The 15,393-nt window shown below is 32.2% G+C and overlaps 1 protein-coding gene and 1 long non-coding RNA gene across 2 annotated transcripts; both read right to left on the bottom strand.

Annotated features, from left to right (window-relative positions):
- Positions 1-717: 717 nt before the first annotated feature.
- On the bottom strand, positions 718-2,901 carry LOC122593173. Its single transcript, XR_006322802.1, has 3 exons — positions 2,299-2,901; positions 2,128-2,208; positions 718-1,174 (listed from the first exon to the last, which is right to left on the bottom strand). It is a non-coding gene; the product is annotated as an uncharacterized LOC122593173 (long non-coding RNA).
- Positions 2,902-3,258: 357 nt separating this feature from the next.
- On the bottom strand, positions 3,259-4,886 carry LOC122593171 (U-box domain-containing protein 8). Its single transcript, XM_043765543.1, has one exon. The coding sequence runs from the start codon at positions 4,838-4,840 to the stop codon at positions 3,698-3,700; it is 1,143 nt and encodes a 380-aa protein (XP_043621478.1). The 5' UTR covers positions 4,841-4,886; the 3' UTR covers positions 3,259-3,697.
- Between the last annotated feature and the right edge of the window lie 10,507 nt (positions 4,887-15,393).

The raw sequence follows: 15,393 nt of genomic DNA, 5'->3' as shown, positions 1-15,393 counted from the left end.
ATACTGTTTTTATCTAAAGAGAAGTATGTTATGTCGTTTTTAAGCAATATATTGTCCGCGGATGGAAGATGCGCAGGTCAAGCCACCATTGTACCGATTGTTACACAAACATTTTTTACATTGATACTATATTAATTAGATTAGATTTCACATAATAACTTGGTTTATCTTCTAACTTATGATGTAAAGGATTTTGATACCCAGTTGTCATATCATCATTATTAATGCACAAAGAGTGATAGTAAACATTTAAAATAACAATTAAATTTTCTCATCATAAACCACAACTATTCATGATTGGATATTACTATTAAAATTTCATTACAAAACCGAAAAAGAAAAAAAGAATAATACCTATCTAATCATTATTTTTTACCAACTCAACGGGCAACATGTCACTTAACTTTAGAGGTGGTTCTGTGTATCGTTTTAGAACGTCTTCATGATTGTTTTTGGTGTGTATGTACACCTTCTAAATAAGTGATAACTGAAAACATTTTTCTTTTGTTTTGCTTCTAAATGGAGTATCTTGAATTTGGTTAGCAAAATGTTTACATTTTATTATATTCCAGATAAAATTGACAACCTTCAAAATCCGCGATCCAGTTAATAATCTGGATGAGCCAAAACAATATCCGAAACAGTGAGATTGAGGCTAGTACTTTGGACCAAGCCCACTTAATGATCAAGCGGAGAACATAAATTAACTAATTAATGGATTTTTCAATAGAATGGTTGATATGGCTATTAGGCTATATAATAAACTATGAATCTAAAAGTGACAGACTACTTGTATAACGAAACAAAGTTTCATCTCAACCTGCCTCCTTTACAAACAAAATTTAAGTGCGTGACAAAAGTTCAGCATTCATTGTAATCCTGGCACATACCGTATACCCAGATGTTCCTAACACTACCTTCGGAAATAGTTGAAAAGGTAATATGGATGAGAGCATCCATTAGGGCGAAAACAAAGATAACGATGTTGGTTACGCTGGTGGTGTTGGAAAAACCACCGCCAAACTCAAGGAGGAGTTATGTGAGCAAGTCAGCGGCTGGCAGTAGAGTAAGTACCACCACCGACAGTGATATAGACGAAATATGGAAATTGAGGTGCCAGAGTTGCTTCGTTCACGAAGGTTTGAAGATGGAAAGCAAAGTTCAATCCAATAAACTGTCAACACTTTTCAATTAATCCCAAGCTCGGTAAACTCAATATATATGTATCAAAACATGGAATAACTAATTAAATCAAATGTGACAAAGAATACTACTCGTATTAGATACAAAAAAATGTTATAATAGAAAAAAATTGAAAACCTTTCTCATCAAAGTAAACTTCATGAAAAAGAAGAAATTGGCAAGTAACATACCCAGTCAAGTCAGCTTCTACATTCCTAGAACAATAGGCACACAAGTCTAACTAATAACCAGTTTCAGAACTATAATTCTTTATGTTCATGTATGAGGTGTCAAATTTAATAGTATAAGTGTTTGTTACAAAGACAGGGTCGGTTACTCGGTTTGAGGAGATTATGTGCATTGATCTTTGTTTTACTTTGCCTAGGGCCAGACTTGTGGGCATTTCAAAAACCAGTAGAATCCTTAAGTATGTCTTGGTTGGAACAGAAAAAAAAAAGGGCAAATTATGAATAAATATATCAGAGGGTTAAAGATAACTTTTGCAATATCAACAGATAATAAGTCAAACCTAAAGGTTTTTTTGTTCAAGAATCCACAAAACAATACTCGCTAGACACTTCTATGCTTAAAAAGCTGTCACAAAATCTATAGAGTAATAATGTAATACAAACAAAAAAAATCCCTGAAAATCATCTATTAGATGGGATCAAAGTCATCAATCATGCCATTATTATATAAGTCAAATATATCCATTTCATACGGCGGCAAAGCCTAAGACCATTTGTAAGGGGTCGTTGGTACGCATCAGTGATGGAGTAAGAAAGTGGTGCTGACATGGTAGTACTTTTGGTAGGTGATGGGGTGACGAGTTACATATGTCTAATTGGTTCACCCAAACTCACTAACCAATTGAGAATTCTATGAAGATCTCTTGTTTTTTCAAATTGTATAAATTTAACCACAGCAAAAATTTAAGGAACATACCTTGAATGTTTGACTTCTTCTTGAGCCTGAGTGCTTTATCGGATGTCACAGGATATTCAGAAGTTGTTGAACTGATCTGATCTGCAATTATTTAAAAATGGGTTGGAAGTAGACATATGAGCTAAAACTTGACAATTCAAGCAGTTGACTTACAGAAGTTGATGAGATTACCTGAATCAAATCTTGTACTCTGTGTATTAGATAATGTACCATCTGCAATACAGAAGGTACAGATTTCTTCTTGATTTTCCCAAATGGATTGTACAACCAGTTAAACATCACAAAGGCTGAAGATCGTATCGAGATCTTGGATTATATTAGAGTACTTGCAAAAGGAGACCATTGATTACCAACCAATCGGTTGGCTCAAATCTCATAAAATTAACTGATACTGAAGACCGAAACCAAGGGAATCATGGAGCATACATCGAAACTTGCTCACCATATTTAAAAGAAGCTAAATAAATTCCCAGCTTAGTAACTAAGTTCATTCCAGGTAAGTCTTCAATTGCACACTTAAGATCACAAATCAAGTGTCTTGACACAAGTATTGCTAAAATTAAACATGTTATCAGCCTGGGCATTTTCACCAAATAATGAGATATCTCGAGTTCAAAACGCTCCTCATGTGATCATTCCTTGTGAGGTGACATCATTTTCCTTCAAGGAGAGCTTTACCAACTACAAGTTTTGTTCGGTGGTAGACTCGCTAACAGCGATCATCATCATCATAGATGCTTTATTAGATCACAATCACACGCACAATAATAACTTGCAGAAATGGAACATTAAAGGCAATTGTTATTGTTCAATGATTTGCGTACACTCAGGGTTACTATTATATGGCTCCTTTAGAGCCTTGAAGCAGTACATTATATTAAAGAGTGAAGGTTGTGGACATAGAATGTATAATAGAATAGAATTCTCTTCAACCTTCAACAATCAAACTCGTGATGCTACAAAAGCCTTACTCATATTACTAAGGGGTTGTTCAGATGTGTTACATATCTAATCACTTTAGTAGTCGTTTTGATCCTGATTTTCTAAATATTTTGTTTTGATCCTGGTAGCAACAAAATTGTTTTTAAGATGGATTGTAATCACATTGCAGACATATAAACACATAGAAAAGAAACCAAAATTATCATCTTCATAATCAAATTCACTTGTAAATTACAGTAATGCCTTGGACTCATTTTTCTACAACACCTCAGGCAATATATAGCTTAGTGCTCGAGTGAAACGAGAAAATAAAATCTATACCATCCTATGAGCAGAATTACAATACTTGTGTAGAGTGTAAGTGTGTTTCCGTGCTCAATATGCTAAGAAATGAATTATAAGATACACCATACTATGAACAAATTTTAAAACTTTCTATCGACACATTACAACAAGGAACTTCCTATTTTCGGCCAGCTTATTAATAATGTACAACATACCAATTGACAACATCATTTCAACCAACATGTAAAATTTTTTTTCGTTTTCTTTCTGCAACAAATCTTTAAATACATAAAGATTAAAGCCCAACTAACCTCCCGTTCACTAATCCATCCATCGTTCGTCCCTAAACGCAGCCTGCACCACCGAAAACCTTGATCAAACTCGACGCATTCCTTCTAACTTTCTCATTATCATCTTCCAAAAACCTCAAACACAATTCAAACACACCTTCTCTTAAAGCCTCAACACAAATCACTTCACTACTCAAACAAAGTGAATTTAATGTCAAAAGTGCATATTGAATACCTCTTGAACTCCCATTATTCAATACATGTATCAATGTCTTTATATCATCACAACAACCATTAAACCTATTCACCATTTCTTCTCTCCCTCTTTTACATTTTGCCAATAATCCCAACACCTCAACCGCCCTTTCGAGCCCTAAACTCAACGAATTCATTAAAATCTCAACCGCCCCACATTCCACCGCTCTTCTCCGGTTATCCGGATACGAACAAAGCGCGTAAAGCGCCGTGGCACCTTCTTTCCTCTCACGCACACAACCTTCATTGATAAGCCTCAACAACCCCCATATCGCATTAGGGTACGCCCCGATTGTCGCTTTATTAACTTCCACCACCGCTAAACTGGTCAACACCGTCGCCGCCGTCGCTCTCCCGTCGGCAGACTCGCCGCCGCCACACAAAACACCTACGATATTACAAATTGCACCCTCGGCCACTAACCCCACTTTATTATCATCGTCTAAACTCAAATTCAACAACAATTTCAAAGCTTTTTCTTGTAACTTAACAAAATCTTTAATCTTTACACAACCCAGAACCGCCGCCGCCGCCCCTGACTCCGTCAGCCGTTTTCTGACCTCAAAATCACGTTTTGAAATCTGACAAAGATTCTCAATTGCCACAAGTTTGACTTCTGGGGTTGACGATTTCGAAGTCAAAATTGATATTAGGGTTTCTGGGTGTTGTTGATTCGAACTGGGTTTTGATAAATTAAGAGTTGTGTAATTTGAAATTAAGCTTCTTAATGCATGATTAGGGATTAAAATAGGTGAATCTGATAACGGTAATTTAGTGATTGGGCATGTACGGTGGCCGGCGTCAAGCCACCGTTGTATTGACCGGCGGTCAAAGGTATGACCGGATGAAAGTATAACTGGCTCAGACATTATCTCAAGTGAAATTGGGCATTTGAAATCATCTGGATAAGTGTGATTGTTGTTTGTGTTATTTGTTGCCATTGAAGAAAGATTTTACTTTCCTTTTTTTTTTTTTTGTGTTGTGTGTTTTTATGTGTTTGTGTGTTTTGTTTGGTTTTTAATTCTCTCTCTAGAATCTATATATGTGTGTGTGTTGTTTTCTATCTCTATAGGTGGTTTTGGATTTTGAAATGATCAAAACAAGGGAAGTTGAGAAAAAAGTGTGAGGTTTATGAGGTTTAGCTTCATCTACTTGTGAGGTGGAGGACTTAAGTTATTTCACAAATCAAAATCAATTCTTTTTTTTTTCTTGCTTTCTTTTCTTAATTTTATTTTTAGTTTTTTATCTATTCTTTACTGCTACTTATTACTCTGTATATTATATATATAATGAAAATGACATGTTTTTCATTTTAAGTGCATGGCTTATATCTTCAAATTGGCATTAAATGGTCCTACATTTTTTGTTTTCTTATATTTTAGGGTTTATGTATTGATTTGTTGGACTTGTCACTTTAATTAATTAAGACACGTGTATAATTAAGTGAATGTTTATTAGAACATTAGTGGAACTCACACAAAGGGTGGTAACAACGATGGTGGTGTTGTGATGGTGTCAACGACTAATGGTGGTGTTGTGATGGTGTCAACGACTAGTGGTGACGATGGACTCTTATATTAAAACAAGATAGACTATCGTATACACTTTTAGAGCCGACCACAGTAACAACTTTGAGAACTTTGATACGTAAAAATAAATTTTTCATATTCATACAGACTTGTCAAATAACTTTGTTTGTCTATAAAAACCCTTAAGCAAATACTAACATCATCCAACTACGGCGTTACAAAGTTAACGGTACACATAAAAACATGCAACTTAATAAACAATCCCAATATTTTGAAATTCATATTTTTAAAAACATAAATAAATTAGTCATTCATATCTTAATAACTTTTTATATATGTTATGGAACTAGAGAAATCACAACCCAATAATTGATGGATCATCTCATCTCATATGTTAATAAGCCGGAAAATCTTTGTGGCTTGATAGAATTCAGATTTTATAACTAACACTCACAGTTTGTTGTATTACTTTTTCTTTTCCTTTTTTTTTTTGAAATACAAATACTATCAAACTAGAGGTGGATTAGAAAATTGAGTCGGCGGAGGAAAAAAATGAACTAATAATATTAGAAGGCAATTTGAAATAGCATGATAATATACATAAAAAAGTTGGGTCATAAGAGGCGGTTAACCTCGGTTTTGCATCGTGGATCCGCCCATGATCAAATATTATCAAGGTAAGATTATGTTTTTTTCAACCGTAAATAGAGTTATAATACGTATATGAACATTAACCAAAATAATATGTATACTAGTGAGTAATGATAAATCCTCCTAAGTTATATATTGAGACAAATAAAAATCAAAGAGATAAGATGATTAGAGAGAATGTATAGATTACATATATCAAGTTTTGAAAGAATTAAAAGGATTGTTGGGAGAATAATAAGATGATGTATCATTTTGGGTGCTCATCTATACACCACCAAACTTTTAACCTTACATCACCAAACGTGCATTAAGGTGTTGTACAATACAATAATACGAAGCATTTTGGTGATGTACCGTTAAAAATGGTAGTGTATAGATCATCATACTTTTTGTTAATATTATCATGTGATGTGTATCAATATTTGTGGTAGAAGATGATTTGAATCGTATTATTGAAAAAGCTAAAAGTATGGCGATGACTAAATTAAAAGACTAATAACAACCAACAAAAAATAAAAGCAAACATAAACGAGAAAGTATAATGATAGCATTTTTCATGTGTTGTTAGCTTTTACCATGTTTTCTTAGGTAAAGTGTCGGTTGCTTTGCCGGAAACGAAGGGGAAACTAGGAGAGTGTTTTTTTCGCCTTTTATCAAAGTAATACATGCGTTTAATTAAATAAATTAGCCATGTTTTCCGTTTTATGTTTCGTGTAACCCCCTTCACAAATCATAGATTCATACATAAATTTTTTTTTAAAATAAAAAATTATTTAATTGACCTATATTGACTGGTTAATTAATGAAAAAGTTATGTAATAAGAATTACGAGTACTTACTAAATTGGTAAATAATATTATAAATATATAAATTTAGATTTACATCTTCATCTTTTAATATTTAGGTAAATTTTTTATAAGTAAAAGTTTCCGTGATAACATATACAAAATATATTTTCAAAAGGTTAAAATCTATATTGACAAACTTGAATATTTCGAAACGAAAACAAAACTGTAAGTGTTTTAACGAAGTAATCTTATTAATGAGGGTGATGTTTAGGAATTTTCGTAAATTTGTTAGTTAAACTTTTATCATTGTGGGGCCCTATCTTCAGGCATCCAAGAGAACAAGACCAGTAGATAATTATGGGACAATGATGCAGTCGATATTTTTCATTGATTTTTTCTATTGATATAAATTGGCTCATGGGCTTTATTGCACCCTTTATATTGGCAAGTGATTGGCAAGTGCAATTGACTCCTTTGGCAAGTACTTTCGGTTATATTTGTCAATTGTAGTGAACGTTGGAGCTTTAATTGGCAAGTAATTTGCCACCTTTTTTTTAATTCCATTGGCTCCTTTTGATAAAAAGTGGCACTACACCCTCCATTTTGGGTAGCTTTTGGAAAAAAATGGCAAAAAAAAAAAATGTAACGTACACATGACACACTCTAATTGGTCCAAAAACATGCCAAAAAGTTGACAAAGTGCCAATGCACCTTTGACCCTAATATACTATTTTATGGTTTTTTATAGGTAATTCATAAATATAGTACTTTCAATTATAGCCCAGTGTTTGAGCAACAACTTTACATGCTGGAGGTCTCGAGTTCGAAATATGGGAATAACATTTCAAGGAATTTCAGGAAAAAAAAAAGTCTTCCAATGAAGCATGCTTGAGTCCTGCAGAGGGGGTAGAGTTTTATCACAATTAAATGTCGTATTTTTAGGCGGTTTAGTTGAGGGCTTCTCCTCTGAATAGGTATTGTGAGTGAGTGAGCTCTTTAGCATTGACGCGTTTAAAACAACGTAAGTTGAATCTTCTGTTGCGACCAAATGATCCGCACTTTAAAAAAAATACATATATATTAAAAAGTACACTCGCAAACTTTAGATTCAATGCCCTTTTCACTTGTTTGCTTAATAATAGTTCACTCACTTGATGATTAACATTCTTTTAAGTACAATACAATGATCGTTTACCCAGAGACGGAGCCAGAACGTTTTGTATGAGGGGGCAAATTTAAATGTCACTTATTATATTTATTAGAGCCATCTCTGGGGAAAAATCTTTTTAAAAAAATTGGCCCTCACCTAATAGAAAAAATGGACCCCTAAAATAATTTCGTTAACATCGAGTTTAGTTAGATTATCAACGATCGGTGTAGAGAAAACCAAGTTTAGTATAGGTGAGTGTCAGTTATGGGAACATCTATCTTTAACATGAACATTGGTCTTTGCAATTTTGGAGCATATGGTAACGCAGAAGTTGCGTTATATTAAACAACATAAAATAAGTTCATCGAAATCAATGATATACAATTAAGCCTCTACATAAATTTTCACCTAACTATTGTGATTACTTTTATATAGTACTTTGAAAAGAAAATAACATTTTTACAGACAACTATACTATTTAACAATGTATAATATATTTACCCAAACAAATAAAACACTTTTTTCAAATTCTCTTTTTCAACTCTATTAAAAATCAAAACAATTCAAAATTTTTACTCCAACAATAGAGGATTTATCTCAAAATTAATGCTTCCAACATAAGTAATATACTTCCAAAGAAGAGGATTATCACAATGATGGTGACATTTGTATATATTTTTTTAATTGTTTAAATTTTTGGGAACAAAATTATAAATATACCTCTAAAAAATTACATTGTACCAAAATTGGAATGAGGACAGTTGCCCACACTGCCCCATTGTAGAACCGTCCATGCGTTTACCTACACTAACATTCAAACGGATAACATGTACTCCAATCCATCATATTCTCTCATCGCCGCCCTCAATAGAAACATTTGAGACATTATGCTAGAAAGCAAATTTTTCAAAAAGATTCGAACCCAAATACCCAATACCTCTTAAGAAAAAAACTCTTCCCCACACTACAACATATTATAATATCTTGTTAAATTAATTGATAGAGATTTTACTTGAGAACATTTACATGCGAAGGGTAAAGGATTTTGCGTTGAAATAGCAGTAAAAGATGAAAGATTGCATAATCCTTTATGTTTTTCTTTCAAATGCTATACAGAGAATAAATTTATATATCTATATTATCTTATAAAACATTTTATTTTTGTTTAAATTTTCAAAAGATGATTTGAACCATAATTTAAATATCGATAAATTGTAAAAATTACCTTTTTTCTTTATTCACTAATTTAAATATCTCTACCTAATATACCTATAATACCCTTAAATCTCAACCATTCATATTTTTTTCTCTCTCCTCAAATCTCAACCACTCATTTTTTTTCACTCTCCTCCATGTTTCATTTTATTCCTCTAACTTATTCAAAATCTTTTATCTCAAAAACCGTATATCGATAAATTGTAAAAATTGTATAGATGTTCTTAAAATTTCATGCTCTTTCATTAGAGATGTCATTCGATATACTTTAGACTAATTTTTAAATCTGAGTACGGAGCCCGTACGGCTAAGGCATTTGGCTATCACACTTTATGACTTATCACCTCCTATGACTCATCATCCCACCATCTTACCACCGTATTGCGCGGGTACTATTGCTTGTATATATTTATGTATACAGTCCAATATTTTTATAATGATAAACCGCAAAACAAAATGATAAAGCCCAATCTGAAAATGACTTAGCCCAAAACAAAACGACACAAAAGCCCACGACAACTCTACTATAACAAAAAAATGTCATTTGCTCACACATAATACTTCACATTTTTAAAATGTATCAAAAAATATGTTAATTTGTTTACACTTAAATTTGTATAAAAAACATTCACTTAAAAGTGCGAAAAAAATCATAACTTTTTTACAATTATAAATGTATTTAAAAAATGTTCACACTTAAAAGTGTGAAAAAATCTCAAACATTTTCACACTTAAAAATGTGAGAGCTAATTCAATTTGTTACACCCAATTTTCTCGCATTTCCTCTTGTGTGGGGAAATTTGGTGTCACAAATCACTTCCACACTTTTAAGTAGTGAACAATTATATATTTTTACACATTTGAAAATGTGAACCTGTTTGTTTTTACATATATAATTACGAATTTTGATTCTTTAGATTTATTTTCACTTTTAAATGTGAGTTTTTTTTATTCACTTATAAGTGTGAACAAATTAACAATTTTTTTAAACATTTTTTAAAAGTGTGATAAAATGAGGGTTAACAAATGACATAATTGTTATAGTGTCTTTTTAGTTTTTAACTTTTTATCAATTGTTTTTAGGCCTCTATCAACACTGCAGCTTTTCCTGTCTCTTTCTTACTGCCACACTAGCTTTTCTCTCTCCTAAATCACCTCTTTCTCACTCATTACCAACCCTACCTCTTTCTCATTTCTTCCTCAACTTTTATTTATTCTTATTTTATATTTAACAAAATTGTATAATTACCAAATAAACCTTAAAATCACCTGGGAAGTCAAATGTCTCCAACACGACAAGTGGTGGCTCGACGAAAGTGTGTTTATCGTGGCATAGGAAGTATGTCAATAAAAGATGATGTAGAGTAATCGTAGCAAACGAATGTATTTCGTGTTTTTATCTTGTACAATCTTTTTAATGATGTGTTATATTTTAAGTAATGTAATGTGTTTGTTTAATAATAGAATGTGTTTGTTTAGTTTGATAATGGTAGTTTAAATAAGGTGGGGTTTTTTTTAATAGAGCCGTTAAGAAAAGGGGGAAAGAAAGAAGTCAAAAGTCAAACTCAACACCACACCCTTCCTCACTCGGCGGTGGGGGGAAGAGCAATTTTAGGAAGAGCTAAGAAGAGCTTCGTGCCAACCCAAGAAGAGCCCAAGGGTGCCCGCACCGAGCTCACATGCTGAGCGTTGGCACCGGCCTTAACACGGTAATATTATACATGCACGTCACTTCATTATGGGTTCTATAGATGACTGATAGAACTTAGATGTGTTTCTGTATATTTAAAAATAAATATTCAGTATGTTTTACATCAAACAATAAGAAAACATGAAACTTTCGGATTAACCCCAATTTTATACTCGTATTATATTACGAGTAAAGAGGCCTCTAATATAAATCGTTGAAAGGTTCATACAGTTAAGAGTAAAAGATATTTGAAAGAAAAATATACTCGTAAGAAAGAGGAACAAAAATTCATCAATGATTTGCATCTCTACATATATCATAGATAACCAGTAAGATGTTAAGCATAAGTTCATATCGTGAAAAAAAAAACATGATACCAGGGAATATATATCATCTATACTAAAATATATACCTGTTATAGATGTCATGGAAAACAAAAGAGAAAAGATGATAAGGGAAGAAAGTTGTAAGTTGTAAATGCTTCAGCTTTTTTCTGCCATTTTTGAGATAATTGAGAATGATTATGAAAGATAAATACATACCACATATTAAAGATAATTATATTTTTATCCCTCAAAAAATATATATATCAACATTCCAAACATTCTATCAAGCGTAACCATCAAATCTCCATACCATCAGCAGTTTTCCATGTACGTCATCTTTTAGTAATTTGTTTTTGATATCGATTTGATTATTTTACTAAAAAAAGTTTGATCATTAACTTTTTGGTTTATGAGGTTTGTGTCCGACATAAATTTGATCAAAAAATATTTATTTTTTATTATCATTATCATTGATATCACATATGCATAGATGCAATTTATGGATTTCTCAAATGAAAGCAAAACATTAGTATCATCAACATGTTGTTAGTTATGTTTAGTTTTTTAAAAAGATAAAAAAAAAAAAAAAAGGTTATGATTGTAAAATTGCATTTTTTTTTCTCTTTCTTTTTCATTTTTTTCAAGAACATGAATAATTTTCTTCTTGTTATAAAACAAAGACCTAATAACAAAGTATAACAACAACAGAATGAACAATGGAGAGAATATATGATCATTTCATTGATATGATACTTCAACATACATGATGATGAACATAAATATATGGGGAGTTTTAGAATGTGGATAGCCACATTAATTAATTCATAACACTCCCCCTTGGCTATTCACTAATTTAAAGAGCCCCCTTGGATATTCACACTTTATTATACGCAAAGATGGTGTTTGTTGCCTCATTAAAAACCTTATTAAGAAAAACCCAGTGGGAAAAAAAAACTCGGTGAAGGGAAAAAGAGTGCAGCGCGTATAATACTCCCCCTCATTTGAATATCCGTCTTCGAGATGTCGAATGTTGATCTTGTTTATAAATGACTCAATAATATGCCCAGTTATTGCTTGATCAGGTATGCTGAAGACTAATTGTGTCACCGTCTTGTTGATCATATGTCGAGATTGACTCTATCATAGTTTGAGCTTGATCTATATACACTACATTATCTTCAAATGATACCATTGAGCTAGTCTTGTGAACACATCCTTCTTGGACGTCTTCTTTATTGATCTTTGATCATGACCATCTTCATAGCTTGATGATGTAGTTGTTGATGATTGCTAAACCTCCATAAAATTTGTAATGTCACAATTTGTGAAAAACCAAATTCTCCATGATAATGCTTTAGGCGGATGAGACAAATATCTAGAATAAACATATATCATGTATCGAAGTATGTCTTCAGTTTCATCAAACGATAGCTTGTTGACTCGGAGCCATTTATTGCTGACACATCTATAAAATGATGTAATATCGTAATGAGTAAGCATTACCAATATTGAAGCTCTTTGACCTTTTGTCAATATATTTTCATAAATGGACAAAAATCTCATTTAATAAATGCTAACCCTAATTTGTAGTATATCAATCTCTTCATGAGATTCAGTTATATGTATTTTGACATCCATTCATTAATTATTTATAACTCTCCATCTTGGATGTCCATCGATTAAAGACATTATGCCCTCACTAAAACCTTACTAGAGAAAACCCAATGGGACGAAAATCTAGTGAAGGGAAAAGAATACATAATTCTTTTGATACGCTTGGGGATATTGCCTCATTAAAAACCTTGACAGGAAAACCCAGTGGGACAAAGCCTTGCTCAAGGGAAAAAGAGTGCAATGTGTATCTTCTCCCCCTCATGATCACATCACTTAAACAATATCACTGACCAAAGTCTCAGGTTATCGTAATAAGTGTCTCGATAATACAATTTGATTTTCTCATGAACCAACTTGCTATGTGTTGATTTCTCCACATATGACTTACATATCCAATTTAAAATTTCAACATGCATCAAACATCTCATTTAAGTATATACACGCACTTCATAAGTTAAACTTTATAAACAACTTTAATTTAAATGATGCATAATGAGCAATCGATAACTATTAATGCTTTAGCGATACTTTTGAACCAACATTGTGACCATCGTCTTTTAAATTCGAGGGGGTTTTTTCAACATCATGTGACCTCAAAGCCATGAGCGTCACTTGTCTACAAAAGTATAGCTTTCTCTTTTTAGCTATTATGATGCTTAATGAAATTATCCTCAACATAGTCAATTCGTAATCAAGACGGTCTTTGTTTTTTTATCTCACATTCATTCTCTAATAATTCAATATGTATTGGACACTCTCTCGGAGTTCCATTAAAACTCATATCATATTTAATCCAAATTTTTTTATGGAGTTTAATGAGCAAACATAGTAATTTCTATGGCATATTTCAATAAATACGCGCTAAGGCGTTCTACCACATTCCAATTTCACATAGGTTTTTAAGCTTTTCAAATCACAAAATATGCTTCATATATTTTATATCTCTCGTGAAATATTAATACCAAATGAGCTCTGTTCATATTCTTTAGACGCAAATCAAATATCTTATTTTGCCAGATTTTCAATAGATCAATAGTTGCTTCCACCATATGACATTTCTTGTCCATAATCAATAAAAGATCTGTTCAACAATCTATGTGCCATATTTTCAATTTTCTCATTTAATATCCGAACACAGATCATCATCATATAATTTACGTACTTGCTAGTGCTTGGACTTCATGTCCTAAAATACAAGCGTCTTTTCATCTTTGGCCAACCATTCATACCTTATCACTAATGCATGCATGCTTTCAAGATCCTCACCATTAGTCATACACTTAGCGCTATCATATTCAATCGAACTCAACGTCGTTTTTATTTATTTTCGATTCCACAAGTCTCTAGACATGTCATAATTTATTGAGATCTCATTTGTTCCATGTACTCGGGGTTTATTTAAAACCTTCATGTCTAGTTACTCATCAATAATTATAATGGGTTTTTTTATACCTCGAATCTGACCATCTCAATTTCTTGCTCCTTTCTTTCGAGGATTTTTATTTGGAATCAAATTCTCTACCATAGTTCAAATATGTGTAGACTCATTATCAATTGGAGCATTAGCAGCTGTTATCTTTTTCTGGTTAGTTAACATTCTGGCAAATACTATATACTGTGAATGAATTATCACAAACTTTAATTTAATATTTATCGGCGTGAGGAACTTTGATAATTCATTTTCATTCATTTCAGCTGCTTTCCATTTTTTCCTAATGTTGCAAACATCCCCCCCTAATGTTGGGAAAACTAAATTACATCAATGTGAAACATAAGCCATAAACGAATCTTCCAATATGCTTTATTGATTACATACATATCTTTCATAATTCAATTCATACCCAAAACAGTCATACTAGTGTCTAGTTAATCAGACATTTTCGAACTGAATCAAAGCATGAGACTACACACTTCCAATGCATGTCTATTTTTCCCAACATTATTTCCAAATTAATTTATTTATTTATTTATTTTTTTTTTTGGAGATACAATAAGATATTAGCATGATGCGAATTCGTATTATCACATGTTGTATAACATGACCCCAAACAATTAATAATTCGTTTTGCTCCCATATGATCATTGGCATTAGAATCAATAAACATTCCAACAAAAGCAAAGAATCAATGATCATTAAAAACTTAAGGAAGTAGTTTTTGTCATTTTCGTCATTGCAATATGGAACATACTCGCCATCTTATTATACGAGCAATCAATCATGCAAACTTCGGGTTGCATATTTAATGACCATTTAGACGATGCATCGATTTATTATCCTAAATGGTTCATAAGATGGCGTATAGGCCTATAGATTTCCACTTTTTATTTGTTCCATGATTTATTCCTTATCTCAGGTGGCAAAAACTAGAAAATTTCATTTTCGAGCAATCAATAAAATTATTATATAGAAAAAAATCAGGTACTTCAACTAATTTTTATTTCGCATCATCACTAACCCGGGATGGTCTAGCTGAGCATGCCAATTAATCAAATAGTTCTGATTCATAAACTTCTAGTCTATGACAACATGT

The sequence above is a fragment of the Erigeron canadensis genome, chromosome 3, assembly GCF_010389155.1.
Source record: "Erigeron canadensis isolate Cc75 chromosome 3, C_canadensis_v1, whole genome shotgun sequence".
Lineage (NCBI taxonomy): Eukaryota > Viridiplantae > Streptophyta > Magnoliopsida > Asterales > Asteraceae > Erigeron > Erigeron canadensis.
This window is presented reverse-complemented; position numbering and strand designations above follow the sequence as displayed.

Bases quoted from the DNA above. Each gene is read 5' to 3' on its own strand.
- LOC122593171 (XM_043765543.1), bottom strand. From the start codon at position 4,840: ATGGCAACAAATAACACAAACAACAATCACACTTATCCAGATGATTTC.